The sequence below is a fragment of the Pelodiscus sinensis genome, chromosome 6 (genome assembly GCF_049634645.1).
Source record: "Pelodiscus sinensis isolate JC-2024 chromosome 6, ASM4963464v1, whole genome shotgun sequence".
Classification (NCBI taxonomy): Eukaryota; Metazoa; Chordata; order Testudines; family Trionychidae; genus Pelodiscus; species Pelodiscus sinensis.
In genome coordinates, this window is record NC_134716.1 from 128,799,116 (window position 1) to 128,814,828 (window position 15,713).

At 64.1% G+C, this 15,713-nt stretch overlaps 2 protein-coding genes across 3 annotated transcripts in view; both read right to left on the reverse strand.

The window, feature by feature from the left end:
- Window positions 1–1,308: 1,308 nt before the first annotated feature.
- Window positions 1,309–8,699, reverse strand: STOML2 (stomatin like 2). Its single transcript, XM_075932829.1, has 10 exons — window positions 8,543–8,699; window positions 7,265–7,411; window positions 6,288–6,387; window positions 5,960–6,018; window positions 5,033–5,134; window positions 4,295–4,429; window positions 3,351–3,495; window positions 2,941–3,020; window positions 2,253–2,381; window positions 1,309–1,658 (listed from the first exon to the last, which is right to left on the reverse strand). Exons 1-10 carry the CDS (start codon window positions 8,585–8,587, stop codon window positions 1,527–1,529), a joined length of 1,074 nt encoding a protein of 357 aa, XP_075788944.1. The 5' UTR covers window positions 8,588–8,699; the 3' UTR covers window positions 1,309–1,526.
- A 5,175-nt stretch (window positions 8,700–13,874) lies between these two features.
- Window positions 13,875–15,713, reverse strand: part of ATOSB (atos homolog B) — a 53,779-nt gene continuing 51,940 nt past the window's right edge. For both annotated transcript variants that reach the window (XM_075932830.1, XM_075932831.1), the window contains 2 exons: window positions 14,635–14,825; window positions 13,875–14,076 (listed from right to left, as the gene is read on the reverse strand). In XM_075932830.1, coding sequence (XP_075788945.1) covers window positions 13,923–14,076; window positions 14,635–14,825 — 345 coding nt within the window. In that variant the 3' untranslated portion in view covers window positions 13,875–13,922. The remainder of the gene's footprint in view (window positions 14,077–14,634; window positions 14,826–15,713) is intronic.

The window sequence follows — 15,713 nt, forward strand, 5'->3', positions numbered from 1 at the left end:
GGCTCTGGGCTTTCCAAGGTACACAGGGTGGGCGGCTCTAGCCCACACTTGCTCTGGAGCTAAGATCCAGGCCTGGAAGCACAGGACAGCCAGAGCAGAGCTGGCCTTCCAGACAGAGAGAAAAGGCCTGTTCTCTGCAGCGACAAGCTTGCTAAGGTTAAGGGGCAGGTAACTGTTCACCACCAGCTGCAGCACGTTCGTGGTAACACTTACATCTCTGCCACATTCATGGTACATTTGGTCAATGTAACAGTCACAGGAATTTAAAGAGGAAAAACGTTGTGATTTGGGAATTTAAACCTGCAGGTGGGCGATGCTGTAATTCTATGGGTCCTGGCCCAGTAGGGAGCGGTGTGGGGGCGAGTGTAGGGGGGTTGCGGTACTGCGACCCTTCCTCCTGCGCTGCCGCCTGCAGAGCTGGGCTGAGGGTCAGCAGCCACCACTCGCTGAAAGCAGCAGTACAGAAATAAGGGCGACACGGGCAGGGCGTTGCCGCCCTCACTTCTGTGTTGCTGCTGGCGGGGCACTGCCTTCAGAGCTGGGCTCAAACCAACATTACAACCACCACTCTCCAGCTGCCCAGCGCTGAAGGCAGGCTGGCTGGCCACACTGTGAGCCTCCTAAAATAACCTTGTGGTCCCCTGCAACTCCCTGTTGGGTCAGGACCCCCAGTTTGAGAAACGCTGGTCTCCCCCTGAAGTCTGTACAGCGTCAGATAAAAGTCCACAAATGGCCAGATTCCATGGTCCGGGATGCATTTTGCAAGGCTGAATTTGGTAGGGCCCTAGCAATAGTCTATTCTATGCTTCTGCTACCATTTGGGGGTTTCCCTCACAAAGTTGTCAAGATCTGAAACGATCCCTTTTCTCTTGGTTTGCCCCGGCTTCTCCTCTCAGCCTAGCAAATTGCGAAAGGCCACCTTCTCTGTCCCACGCGTAATCAGCCTGTGGAACTCATAGCTGCATGAGATCCCGGAGATCAAGGACTTCAGATTGAGAGGGCCAGGACAGTTCTGTGAGGGCTCACAACCAGAAGTTGGAAAGTTGTACGAGTGCTGGGTGGGATGCAAAATCGGTTTCAGGCCTCACACCCAGGAGCTGTGAGGAGACTCCCCTGGAGACAGGTGACCTCAGAACCTCCCCAAGAGAGGCTCTTGCACCTTCTACAGAAGCAGCTGGTGCCAGACATTGGCAGAGAGGAGACTGGGGCTAGACAGGGCCCAGGTCTCATCTCATCTGCCCGGTCCTACATCACCAGCCCTCCCCGAGCACCCCTCCCGCACACAAGGCTGCCGACAGGCGCTGTGGCACCGGTGCCATCTCCTTTATTCCATGATTAAATCCAAATAAAAATAAGAACCAAAACAGGGTGAAGAGTCCGACTGGCGTGGGGGGGGCAGCAGGGCGTGACCCCCGGCAGGCGCCCCGCAGCACTCCCTACGTGGCAGAAGCCGGGGTGCCATGCTCCTCGCCAGGTGCTGCCACAGCAGTTTGTTCACAGTGATCCGAGTCTTCCGGGCTCGTCTGCTAGCTGGAATTCCGTGGGTCCACCTCAGGCAGCTCTGTGCGGGGGGGCCGGGGGACCTCGAGGGCTGGCGGGGTCACTTCCGGGCTCTTGGCAGCGTGTGGCTTGGTCAGAGCACTGTAGATGCCCAGGGCCTGGGGAGAGGGGACGGAAGGGACACCCGGTGGGTGCTCTGAGTACAGCAGTGGAGGGCTCCGGCACCGCAGGGCGTCCTTGCCCTGGGGCCTGTGCCAGCGCAGGGCTCTCGGGCGGGCTCCCCTGCCCAGCGTGCCACGGCAGAGCCCCCCGTCCAGCATCACCAACAGCCCCTCTCGCCCCGGGGTACGTCCCAGCACGAGGAACAGCCGCTCTGGGGGGCTGAGACCCTCTTCCCAGTGCCCCACAGCCCCGGGCCAAGTTCCACAGGGGGCCTGGTCCAGGGACGGACAAGGGCAAAGCTAACACCCACCCCAAGGGGGCAGCAGGAAACCAGCGGGAACTCAGCCCTTGCCTTGCTCAGGTCTCCATGGAAGGAGCTCCTGCCTGCTGGCATCTCCGGCCTGGGCAGCAGGTGCCCCCCCCGTGCCCCGCCAATGCTCCCCCAGGCCCTGTTGCTACCGGACGCCGCCCTGACGAATCAGAGCCTCCAGGCCAGAGTGCCCGTGAATTTGCAAGGCCAAAACCCCTCCCCCGCTCCCTTGCCCATTCCCCTCCTTCCCCCTCTGGCCCGGCAGCGGCTCTGTACCGACCTGCGTGACCATGCTGGTGATGTCCCCGGCGTTGGAGGGCAGCAGGACGGTGTTGGAGTCCTTGGCCAGCTTGGAGAAGGCGCTCACGTACTGCTCCGCCACGGCCAGGGAGGCGGCCGCGTCGCCGTTCTGGAGACAGGGGCAGGGTCAGTGCGCACAGACCAATGGGAGGCGCTGGGCCCTGGTACCCCCGAGCGAGGGGAGAACCCCAGGCTAGGGCAGGGCAGTGGGGCGGCTCTGGAGAAGGGTTAGGGAGCTCTGGAGCTGGGTCTGAAAACGGGAAGCCAGCCAGTCCCCCGCTGGAATGCCAAGGAGCCAGAGCTCCTCTCCCCCAACAGCTGGGCCAGCAGCAGCGCCTGGAGCTGGCTTGGGAGGGGGATCAGAGCAGGAGGGCCGTGGGACGAGCATCCTTCCCCCAGGGCAAGGCAGGGCTGTCTCAGGGCACTGCTGCCAAGCCCTGCTTTGCCCTGACCCCGCCAGTGGGACCCCTTGCCCATCCTCCCCACGGCCACTGCTCTGGGACTGCGGCAGCGACAGGGTGAAGTGTGTAGCTCACCCAGCCCAATGCATGCTGGGAAAACCCCTTCCTGTACACTTCCCCGACACCCAGCCTCCATGCCAACCGAGGGCAAGGGCCTGGCACCCGGACATGGGCAGAGCTTCGGCCTCCCTGGCAATGGGCGCTCACCTGCTGCATCAGAGCATCAGCCAGGAGCCGAATCGCTTCTGCCTTGGCCTTGGCCTTGGCCAGCATGGCGCTGGCCTCCCCTGGCAGGGAAAGGCAGGAGAGCAGGCGTTAGGTGCGGGACAGCGGGGAAAGGCAAGCGGGCGCGCTCCTCCAGGATGCAGGGCTCACTGCCACAGGGCGCAGCCGGCTCGGCACCAGGAGAGCTTCTTGCTCAGCCGCGAGGCTGCGGGCAGCACAAAGGCAAGCGTCCGGCCAACGCGCCCCCTGCGGGCGGCCACATCACACCTGCAGCCTCCCAGCTCTGCGGGCAGGAGGAGAGGTCAATACCCCCCGCTGCTCTGTGGCGTCTGACGCTCCCAGGCACCGGCTCTCCGCAGCAGGGAGAGCCCCGGAGCCCGGCCCAGCATTACCAGCAGCTTTGTTGATCCGTTCGGCCTTCTCAGCCTCCGAGGCCAGGATCTGGGCCTGCTTCCGCCCCTCGGCCACGTTGATGTCAGATTCCCTGGTCCCCTCTGATTCCAGCACCGTCGCCCGTTTCCGTCTCTCGGCCTCCACCTGGAACCAAAGCACCCGGTGCTGCAGCCGCCCACAGACTGCCACCCCCAGGGGAGGGGCACCAACAGGGCCCACTGCACCTCCTCCCGCCAGGCTGCACTGCTAACAAGCCGCTGAGACATTCCTGCCAGGCCCCAGGTGAGCCACAGTAAGGGCTGCGCCTGCGCCAGGTGCGGAAGGGCACCGCCCCTGCCACGGGGCCATCCCTGGGGAGCCGCTGCAGCTCTCGCTCGCAGGCAGCGGTTCACAGCAGCTCCACAAGAGCGCGCTGACCTCCCCGCTGCTCCGGGCGCCCGCCAGGCTCTGCTTGCTCTGGGCCCGGCTCCCCAGCTTCCCTTCCTTCCCAGCCCCGCTGGCAGCAGCTCCTGCCGATCCCTCTGCCCTCCCCATGGGAGCTGCCAACCAGGCGCTCCCGGTGGCCAGCGCTCAGCCCCCACGCTGCCCCCTTCGAGCCAGAGCCTCTTGGGGCTTCGTAAGCCTGGCGCCAGCCCTTTGCAGCCCTTTTGGGGATGCCACAGCCGCCACCAAAGGAGCATTGTGGCACCGTCCCTCTGTGCAGAGTGAAGATGATCAGTGCCCCGAGCCCCAGGCGCCTGCTTTTCTCCTTCTCGCCTCAGGGCCGAGTAGCTGATCCCTGGGGTCGGGGCCACTGGCAGACCAGGGGGGTGGGACCACAGTGAAGTGGGTCCCCGGCCTGTGCTCATTGTGGGTACCAGTCTGTCCAGGCAGCATTCACGGCCTTGCCACCCACCACGCCCCACCTGCCTGTGGGGCATGCCAGGGCTGGACGGGTGCTGACCTGCATCTGCATGGACTCCTTCACCCGCGGGGGCACGTGGATGTCCTTGATCTCGTAGCGCAGGCACCGGATGCCCCAGTAGTCGGAGGCCTGGTTGATGGCGTCCACGATGCTGGCGTTGAGGGACTCCCGCTCCTGCAGAGGGCACAGGGACCCGGGAGCTCAGTGAGGGGCTCAGCTCGCAGCAAGGCCCTGCCCCTTCAGAGGAGAGTGGCCAGCGGCCAGAACCGCAGACCCCTCAGTTAGAGAGCAGAACTGACCGGCCCCACCCGTGTCATCAGCGACGGGGGCAGGGCAGGCACCCCAGGACACGTATCAGCTATGAACAGGGCAGCAGCCAGAAAACTCAGCAGGGACGCCAGTCGCAGGGTAGCTCCGAGGCAGGGATACGGCCAGAGCAGCTCAGCCACCCACAGGGCCTGCTCTCCCCAGCCAGCCTGTCCGGGCGCAGAGCATCCGCCGCAGAAGAGGGACGCGGGCCCCTCCTGACCCTGCCTCCAGCACACAGCTCTGGTTACACAGGGACAGGCAAGGCTGGGGCCCTTCCTGGGGCTCGGGGAGCAGCGCACGAGCTGAGGGAGTCTGGCTGTTTGAGGAGGGAATGTCAGGCTGCAGGGCGGAAGCTGAACGCCTCTGAGAACACTGCCCCCTCCCTGCAGGGGGCGCTCACACCAGTGCACTGAGGACACCAGCCAAGTGCAGACCTCCCAGCAGCTCCCGCCCCAGCCCCAAACTAACCCGGAAGACTTTGTCCAGGGAGAGTTTGCCCAGCTCCGACCGCATGGTGGTCTGGGCCAGCTGGGTCACTGCATACTCAGGGTCTTCCACCCCGTAACTGGCCTGGAAAGGGAAACAGGGACCATGATCAGACTTAGCACCCAAGAGTCCTGCCAGCCCAGCAGCCACCCAGGCTGCTCCCAGCCCCCTCTCGCACTGGCCAGGGGGTGGCCCTCTCCCCAGAGCGTCTACTTCGGACAGCTGCTCCCCTGGGGCAGGGCCTTTCTGCCAGGCCTAGTGTGGGAACTCGCCCCTCCAGTCTCTGCACTGGGATCCTTCAGAGACGAGGCCCTAGCTAGAGAATCAGCATCCAGCCCCTGCCAGCATCCCCAACACAGCAAACCCAGCTGGGCCACTGGAGCCAAAGTCCAAAGCCCAACTCCCAATGGGCCACGCCATCGCTTCCGCATGTCACCACCGCCGGGCCTAGTCCCAGGCCCGGGAGCAGCTCGTGTTTCAGGCAGGGCTAGGGCCCAGAGATTTGGGGCAGGAGCCTCATCCAGAGAGCCCCTGGAGGCCAGGCCAAGACCCCACGGAATGAGAGGATGACAAGGGGGGAGAGCAGCACACTCAGCCTCCCCCAGCTATACCAAGGCCACTGGGAGCTGCAGGGCCAAGCTCCTTCATGCTCAGGAACAGAGGCATAAAAGCCAGGTTGGGACAAGGCTTCTCCTGTCACTGCTGGGACCTGTCAAGCCCCACACCCCTCCCCCAGGGAGCACTGGGAGGAGGCGCTCTATGCCTTGGTCCTTCCAGTGACACTAGACACCCTCTGCCTCCAGATTTTCTGCACGAGCAGCTGCCAGCTGTGCAGAGCAGGGAGCATTAGCAGAGGCCTGCAGGACGGGAGGTGGCTGCCGTGTGTCTCCACAGCGAGCCTGCTGGTACCTTGTAGGGGTCCATGATCCGCAGATACAGGACACCATCTATCTGCAGGGTGACATTATCTGCAAGGGAAGAGGAGAATCTTCCTGTCACTAGGGCAGCGTCTACCCTGCACCCGCAGCCTGTCCCTGTACAGAGGGACGCACCAGGCAGGGGCTCACAGGGATACGCGACTTCCCACTTCCGCAGTGCGACCATCTGGGCCAAGCCCAGGTCCCAGAGAACAGAGCTGCACGCGCTCACTAAGGCTCCCACCCCCCACTGCTGCCCCGCCTCCTGGAGTGCAGACAGGGGACTAGGATGGGGTAGGCAGGGCAGAGAGGCGCCTCACCCAGGGTCACAGCTGACTGCTCCGGGACATTGATGACGATTTCCTTGAGGCTCTGCACGTAGCGGATCCGATCCAGCACTGGGATGAGGAAATTCAAACCCTGGGAGGATACCAGGGAAAGCAGCAAGTAAAACCCAGCGTCCTGGCCTCAGAGCAAAAGGCACTAAGCACAGTGCTGGGCCCGCTCCCGCCAACCGGGCAGCAATGCTGGAGATGACTGCGTGGGCAGACAGTGTGCTGTAGCAGCCGTAGGGGTGGAATGGACTCACCCTACACACTTGGGAGGGTTGGAACATGGAGATCTAAGGTGGCAGGTGGAAACAGAGGGGAGCATAATGCCCCAACAGCTGGCGACTGGTGAGATTACGACAGAGAGGGAGCGTGGGACGGAATGGCCCAGAGCCTACCAACGGCCCAACGTGCTCCGCAAGGGAACTCTCGCTCTGGCTAAGACCCAGCCCCACACGCTCACTATCCAGCTGGGGCAGGGTGCCCAGGAGACCCCCAGAAGGGCAGGGACAAGCCAAGTACATTCAGTTTGCAGCAGCTTTCATCCTGTCTCCACAGCAAAAATAAGTATGGGGGGGGAGGGGGAGAAGGTCCATTCTTTGTACCTTCAGGGGAGTCCTTATGATCTCTCTGCTCCAACCTTCCTCCCACCTTGCCTCAGAGAACTATTTGCACTGCCCATCAGATCAAGTGGGTGGGGCCACGAGGGCAGATATCCCCCCCCCCACCCCCAGGAAAGGAGCCGGCTTCTTTCTGTGGTCACTGCTGATGAATGAAGCCAGGCGGCGAAGTCGGCCAGGCCTGTGCTCAACGGCTCTTACTGGCACATGGGGAGCGATGCAAGGAAATGGGAGCTGGCAGCTCAATCCCCTTTGCCCCGGAAGTGCCAATGCCCCTCAAAGGGAGCCTCCCACACAGGCTGCAGGGCGCCCGTCAGCACCCGGCAAGGGAGAACGGAGGCTCCTTACGGGCTCCAGGATGCGATGAAACCTGCCCATTCGCTCCACCACCCAGGCCTCCTGCTGGGGCACGAAGAGCACCATGGTGTTCATGGGCAGGCTGGAGGCGCATCGCTGCGGGGCAGAGGCCAGCCCTGCCCCCGGCCGCCGGGCGCCCTGGGGAGAGAAGGGGAAGAGTCCAGCTGGGCCCCCGACTGTGCAATAAACGACCCCCAACCTGCCCCCCCAGCCAGTCCCGCCAGGCCCGTCCCCCCCCAACCTGCCCCCATTCAGGCCCGTCCCCCCCAACGTGCCCCCCAGCCAGTCCCGCCAGGCCTGCCCCCCCCAACCTGCCCCCCCAGCCAGGCCCGTCCCCCCCAACCTGCCCCCCCAGCCAGTCCCGCCAGGCCCGTCCCCCCCCAACCTGCCCCCCCATTCAGGCCCGTCCCCCCCAACCTGCCCCCCCAGCCAGGCCCGTCCCCCCCAACGTGCCCCCCAGCCAGTCCCGCCAGGCCTGCCCCCCCCAACCTGTCCCCCCATTCAGGCCCGTCCCCCCCAACCTGCCCCCCCAGCCAGTCCCGCCAGGCCTGCCCCCCCCAACCTGCCCCCCCAGCCAGGCCCGTCCCCCCCAACGTGCCCCCCCAGCCAGTCCCGCCAGGCCTGCCCCCCCCAACCTGGCCCCCCATTCAGGCCCGTCCCCCCCAACGTGCCCCCCAGCCAGTCCCGCCAGGCCCGTCCCCCCCAACCTGGCCCCCCATTCAGGCCCGTCCCCCCCAACGTGCCCCCCCAGCCAGTCCCGCCAGGCCTGCCCCCCCCAACCTGCCCCCCCATTCAGGCCCGTCCCCCCCAACGTGCCCCCCCAGCCAGTCCCGCCAGGCCTGCCCCCCCCAACCTGCCCCCCCATTCAGGCCCGTCCCCCCCAACGTGCCCCCCCAGCCAGTCCCGCCAGGCCTGCCCCCCCCAACCTGCCCCCCCATTCAGGCCCGTCCCCCCCCAACCTGCCCCCCCATTCAGGCCCGTCCCCCCCAACGTGCCCCCCCAGCCAGTCCCGCCAGGCCTGCCCCCCCCAACCTGCCCCCCCATTCAGGCCCGTCCCCCCCCAACCTGCCCCCCCATTCAGGCCCGTCCCCCCCAACCTGCCCCCCCAGCCAGGCCCAGGCAGCCCTCAGCCGGGTCTGCCCTAGACCCTCCCCGCCCCGCCCCCCCCGGCGGGGACTCAGCCCAGGGCAGCGGGAGCCCCCGGGGGGGGGCGATGCCCGCCCACGTGACGCGGAGCCAGGGGGCGCTGTGGGGGAGGGGTCCCCGCACCTGCAGCAGGAGCCGCCCGGCCCCGCGCGCCGCCCGGCCCAGCATGGCTCGCAGCCGGAAGCGGGAGCGCGGCCGGTCCGACCTGCCCCCTCCCCGCCGGGAACTTCCGGCCCCTGCGCCGAATCCCTCCCCCGGAAACACCCGCCCACAGCGACACCCCCGCCTTCCGCTTCCGGCGGCTGCCCCGCCCCCGCCCGGAACGGGGGCGCCCCCCCGAGCAGCTTCCGCCTGGGCCCCAACGAGACTGTCGGTGACCGAGAGACCCGCCCCCCCGCTGGCCCCGCCCCCAGCCCAGAGCGACCCCGCCCCCCGCTGGCCCCGTCCTCGTGCCCAGAGACCCCGCCCCCAGCCCAGAGAGACCCCGCCCCCCGCTCTCGTGCCCAGAGCGACCCCGCCCCCCGCTGGCCCCGTCCTCGTGCCCAGAGACCCCGCCCCCCGCTCTCGTGCCCAGAGACCCCGCCCCCCGCTCTCGTGCCCAGAGACCCCGCCCCCCGCTCTCGTGCCCAGAGACCCCGCCCCCCGTCCTCGTGCCCAGAGACCCCGCCCCCCGCTCTCGTGCCCAGAGCGACCCCGCCCTCCGCTGGCCCCGCCCTCGTGCCCAGAGCGACCCCGCCCTCCGCTGGCCCCGCCCTCGTGCCCAGAGACCCCGCCCCCAGCCCAGAGAGACCCCGCCCCCCGCGCTCGTGCCCAGAGCGACCCCGCCCCCCGCTGGCCCCGCCCTCGTGCCCAGAGGGGGGAGCCCCCCCTGCTGGTGCAGGAGCCCGGGGGCCCTGCCCCCCCCCCCGCACAGGCCCCCCCCTGCACAGGCAGCGCTGGGGGGGGAAGGGCCCCCGGCCGGCCCCACCCTCCCTGCAGCCGCTGCCCACGGGCGCCAGGGCGGGCGGGCGAGGGGATCCCAGTGCCGGGGCCATGGCCCAGCCCCCAGCGGGGGCTCTGCCTGTCCCGCCAGGGGTCCTGCGGCACCCAGAGACCAACCCGTGTTGGAGCAGAAGCTGTCGTGGGCAAAGACCCCTTCGTCGGATGCACGTCGTGGTGATTTGCTCTCGCCGCCGCTTTTGCAGATCAGACTGACACGGGACCCCTCTGATACTTGCCCTGTGCGGGGAGCGCTAGGGCTGTATCGACACTGGCATGGTTTTCTGGAAATGCTTACACAGAAAAGTTTTCCGTTAAAAGCATTTTCGGAAAAGAGCGTCTAGATTGGCAGGATGCTTTTCCACAAAAGCACTTTTTGCAGAAAAGGATCCCTGACCAATCTAGACGCGCTTTTGCGCAAAAAAGCCCCAATTGCCATTTTCGTGATCGTGGCTTTTTTGCACAAAACAAATCTGAGCTGTCTACACTGGCCCTTTTGTGCAAAAGTTTTGCGCAAAAGGGACTTTTGCCTGAACGGGAGCAGCACCGTATTTCCATAAAAAGCGCTGATTTCTTACAATAGGAAGTCAGGGCTTTTGCGGAAATTCAAGCGGCCAGTGGAGACAGCTGGCAAGTTTTTCTGGAAAAGCAGCTGATTTTCCAAAAAAACTGGCCAGTCTAGACACAGCCATGGAGAAAATCGAAGTGTCCGGTGTTTCTACCTCAGACGGAATGTCCATGTGTCCAGAGTTTTTGTTGGAACCATCTGGCAACCCTACCTGTAATCGGTCACCCACCTCTAAACAGAGGCGAGGGACACCATTCCTACCCAGCCTGGCTAATTGCCATTGCTGGACCTAACCTCCATGAATCTATCTAGCTCTTTATTGAACCCTGTCAAAGTCCTGGCCTTCACTGCATCCTCTGGCAAGGAGTTCCACAGGTTGACTGTGCGCTGCATGAAAACTTCCTTTGGTTTGTTTTAAACCTGCTGCCTATTCATTTCATTTGGTGACCCCTAGTTCTTATATTGTGGGAATAAGTAAATAATTTATTCACTTTTTCCACACCACTCATGATTTTATAGACCTTTGTCATATCCCCCCCTTAGCCTCCTCTTTTCTAAACTGAAAAGTCCAAGTCCTTTTACTCTCTCTCCAAATGGGTCCCATTCCAAACCCCTCATCCATTTTGTTGCCCTTTTTTGAACCTTTTCCCATGCCAATATATCTTTTTTGAGATGAGGACCATATTGGTATGTAGTATTCAAAATGTGGGCATGCCATGGTTTTATATAGAGACAGTAAGATATGTTCTGTTTTATTCTCTATCCCTTTTTTAATGATTCCTAGTATTGTTTGCTTTTTTGGCTATCGCTGCCCACTGAGCGGATGTTTTCAGAGAACTATCCACAGTGGGATTCCAAGATCTCACTTGAGTAGTTGTAGCTAAAATCAGTCCCCATCATATTGTATGCATAGTTGGAATTTTTTTTCCCAATGTGCATAAATGTAAAGTTATCAACATTAAATTTCATTTGCCATTTTGTTGCCCAACAACTTAGTTTGGTGAGATATTTTTGAAGCTTTTCACAGTCTGCTTTGCACTTAACTATCTCAAGCAGTTTGGGATCATCTGCAAATTTTGCCACCTCACGGTTTATCCCTTTTGCCAGATCATTTATAAATAGGTTGAATAGGACGGGTCCCAGGACAGACCCTTAGGGGACCCCCCCAGTTACCTCTCTCCACTCTGAAAACTGACTATTTATTCCTACCCTTTGTTTCCTGTCTTTTAACCAGTTCTCAATCCCTCTTATCCCGTGACAACGTACTTTGCTTAAGAGCCTTTGGTGCAGGAATGGACTGCAGGTCTCCCCTGACCCAGGGTCCAGGCCTTCCTGCTGCAGGTAGTGCAATGATGCTAGTGGCAGACGTTCCATTTCCAAACATTTATTACATGACAAAGGAGCAGTACCAGGTACTACTTTTCTTCTTGTTTTGATTTTCAAGTGTGTGTAAGTGTTCCCCCAACTCATTTCTGGAGCAGGATGCGAGATCGTGTGAACAGCAGTGCTGAGGGGCCATGCCTACCCGAGCAGCAAGCCAGGCCGTGGAGGACAGGACAGCCTCCCTATGAGACATATACCGCAGCTGCTCTAATTTGCGGTTGGTGGGCTGGCATCTCTCGCTCCCTCCGCAGCACGACAGCTTCCTTTGAAATGGTGAGACTGCTGCAGCACCCCCGCAGTGACACAGACTCCTGCTGCTAAAAGTTACATTTCCAATAGTCCTGTCCCACCAGCTGTGGGATGTCCCTCAGCTGGCAACTGTGCAAAGCCTGCTGGGAAGTGTAGTCCTCACCCCAGTATGCACTAGGGAAGGAACTGTGCTCTGCAGTATTTTCTTCTCAGCCCTGTTTGCATGCGACAAAGTCCAGGCTTCTTTCTGCTTGGGGGGTGGGGGGAGGAGAAGGTCTATGCCGAGGTCTTTCTGCTCCATCCTCAGAGGTCCTGGTTTAATGCCCACCACCGAGGGGCTCAGGGAGAGCCCTATTTATACCGCCCCCCAAATCCCTGCCTGGGTAGACAGCAACCCTTAGGCACCTCAGGCCAACTCCTGGGCAAGTGAGTGCCACGGGCTCCCCATTTCTCTGGCCATCCCCACTCTCCTGCCTCCCTCACGTCTGGGGCCAGGAGAGGGCTCCACAACATCCTTCAGGATTCTTCCAGGCTGGGGCAATGCTGCTCCACATGCCCCTTTGTTCACAGTCCTGTGAGTGTCCCAAATGCAGCCCCGGCTGGGCCCCCTGTTTGCATTCTTCTCTCCCTAGGTTTGACAGGCCACGCAGCCGGAGTCAGGGCCCCTGCCCCACTCCTGCGATCCTGCCTCCAGTGCAGCAGGAATGCTGAGCAGCCGCTTCTAGGGCCCGGCCCTGAGCCCCAAGCAAGGCCCATACTGCAGGCCGCAGTTCGTGCACAGCCAGGGGAGCCCAGGTGTCTCTGGGCTGAGACATGCCACAATTCCCCCTGGAGGCCTCAGCTCCTGGCTCGGGCAGGGTCAGTTAGCAGTCAGGCAGGGCTCAGAGCCCTCCGCGGGCCGAGGCAGCAGAGAGAAGCATGGGTGAACCAAGGCAGTCGCCAACAGGGAAGCATCTCCCCAGCAGGAGACGGGGCATTCACAGGTGTGTCTGCTCACAGGGAGCTCCAGGCTTGGCCCAGCCCTGGACCCCCCTCCTGCAATCCAGCAGACTAGCCATGCGGCCTCTGGCTTCCCCTTCTCACCTGCGTGGCTCCTCGTGGCCTCGCTTGGCCCACGCCCAGTGCCTGGGGCCAGGCTGAGCGCAGGAGCTGCCTGCCCCGGCTGGAGGGTTTGACTTGCCTCTGTCCCCAGAGCCACCCCTTCCTCCCACTTGACAGGCACTCCTAGAAGTCTGCACCTCCCCCAGCCCCAATGCAGCCCTGTTAGCCAGGCCCCCAGCAGCCCCTGCCGCAAGGGGCTCTGGACTGGAGACCACCCCCACACAAATGTGCAGCAAACACAGAAACCTCAGGTACCCCAGGGGCTCTGCCCTGGATGCTGAACAGCAGAGGTAGAGGGTACAGAGCCCTTCCTCCACGGCTCCCCCCGTGCAGCACAGGGGCTCCCCAACTGCCCGACCAAGGGCCCAGTCCCACACAAGAGGCCTTGCCTTGGGACCATGCTGGCCCTCTGGTCCCCTCAGACTGAGCTGGGGTTCTGTGGAGAGCAGGAGGGGTAATGAGGGCAAGAGATGAGCCCCCTCCCTTCCATAGCTCTGCCAGGCCCCCGTTAGTCCAGGCCTGGCTCCCCTCCAGCCCTACCAGGGCCCCTCAACCTCCCCACACCCCCAGTTCTGGGGGCGCCCTCAATCCGGCCTCCATCCCCCCTGCTCCTCCCGCCCTGGGTGTCTCTCGCGCAGCGCCTGCTGTCGGGCTGTGCTGTACGGCAGGTCCTGTGACATTCACGGGCAGCCGGCCCCGTCCGGCTCTGCACTGCGCCCAACCTCGCGCCCAGGCTCCCCACGGACAATAAATACCAATAAATACTGTACCTGCCTCTCCGACGGCTGCCCCCCACGCCCACCAGCTCGGCCTGACCTGAGCCCCGCAGACCCAGGGTCCTACCCCAGCTCCCCAGCCTCCCTGGAAAGGTGCTGCTTGGAGCCGGGGCTGCCAGAGGCCCAGGAGTCTCTGACCCGCTGGGGGTGCAGGAGCCAGAGTGGTAGCCCCTGCGCGCGCGCGCGCGCGCACACACACACACACACACACACACACACACACACACACACACACACACACACACACACACACAACGCAACCATCCCCATCCTCCCATCACCTCCGGCTCCACGCTCTCTCGCTGGCACAGGTCCAAGCGGCTGTGAAGGGAGGGGCATGTCTGGCCCCACCCCTCGCTCAGGGGGCTGTTACCGTGGGGGGGAGGGGAGGAGACGGCTCCACTCTCTTGCCCTTTACTTGTCTAGGAAGCGCGGGGGCTCCCCGCCCTCAGGCCCGGGGGGAGTAGCAGGGGTTCCTTGGCATCTCCGTGAAGGATTTCAGTTCGTAGGGGATGCCCGAGTCGACCTCGATGGACTTGCGGGAGAAGAGCAGCCGGATGTCGTCGTGAAGGTAGATCTTCCCCGACTTGGAGCTGTGAAACCTGAGGGCGAACGAGGCTCCTTGGGGCAGAGGCTGGGGGGGGATGTTCCCCTGGTCCTCATGCCTGGCAGCTTCCCAGGAGCCCGTCCCCCACCGCTGCCCACTGCCATGGAAGGCACCAGAGCCAAGAGCTACCCCGGGCAACACAGGCATCGACGACTCCTGCCAGCGAGGGCTGGACCCCTGCCTCTGCTTCAGGCCTCCCTTCCCCTCCCCCCGCCTCCTTCCCACCCCTCCGGGGGCTGGCCCGCCGGGAGGAGAGGCACTGGGAAGCCGGGGCCGCTGGCGCAGGAGACCTGCGGGGGGGAGGCTTGCTCCACCCCCACTGCGTTTTCCTGGAGCACCATGGAGGCAGCGCCTGTGCCGGGCGAAGTCGCTGCCCTAGTCGAGATGGCCGCCATCTCCCCTTGCTCCCAGCGGTACCGTCAGGAACGGCCACCCCCTGGGAACAGGCTGCAGGGAAAGGGAGGGGGTGGGGCAGGAGCCCGTCCCCGGGAGCGGTTGGCCCCAGGGTGACGGGAGCCATGGGCCGTCCCTCCCCCTCCCACGCCAGCCCTACCTCAAGTGCATCAGGTAGCAGAGCACCCTCCGTGGCAGGCCGGCGCAGGCCGAGTCGCTGGGCCCCTCCTCCTCCACAGGCACCAGGAAGATGCGGTGGCGCAGGAAGGTCACGTGGTTGGCTGGCATGTCCTGGAAGTCGTATGTCACCAGGAACATCTTCACCACAGTTTTGTTGGGGTTAAATAAGGTCTGGGAGGGGGGAGAGCGCAGGTCAGCTGGGGGAGGCGGGCCAGACCCCCGGGGCAAGGGGCTGTAGAGCGAAGCCGGGGAGCAGAGGGGCTGCCAGGGGGACCCAGGCCCTGCATAAAGCGGGGGGAGGGGCTGTAGAGCGAGGCCGGGGAGCGGAGGGGCTGCCAGGGGGGACCCAGGCCCTGCATAAAGCGGGGGGAGGGGCTGTAGAGCGAGGCCGGGGAGCAGAGGGGCTGCCAGGGGGACCCAGGCCCTGCATAAAGCGGGGGGAGGGGCTGTAGAGCGAGGCCGGGGAGCAGAGGGGCTGCCAGGGGGACCCAGGCCCTGCATAAAGCGGGGGGAGGGGCTGTAGAGCGAGGCCGGGAAGCAGAGGGGCTGCCAGGGGGACCCAGGCCCTGCATAAAGCGGGGGGAGGGGCTGTAGAGCGAGGCCGGGGAGCAGAGGGGCTGCCAGGGGGACCCAGGCCCTGCATAAAGCGGGGGGAGGGGCTGTAGAGCGAGGCCGGGGAGCGGAGGGGCTGCCAGGGGGGACCCAGGCCCTGCATAAAGCGGGGGGAGGGGCTGTAGAGCGAGGCCGGGGAGCGGAGGGGCTGCCAGGGAGGACCCAGGCCCTGCATAAAGCGGGGGGAGGGGCTGTAGAGCGAGGCCGGGGAGCGGAGGGGCTGCCAGGGGGGACCCAGGCCCTGTATAAAGCGGGGGAGGGGCTGTAGAGCGAGGCCGGGGAGCGGAGGGGCTGCCAGGGGTACCCAGGCCCTGCATAAAGCGGGGGGAGGGGCTGTAGAGCGAGGCCGGGGAGCGGAGGGGCTGCCAGGGGTACCCAGGCCCTGCATAAAGCGGGGGGAGGGGCTGTAGAGCGAGGCCGGGGAGCGGAGGGGCTGCCAGGGGGTAC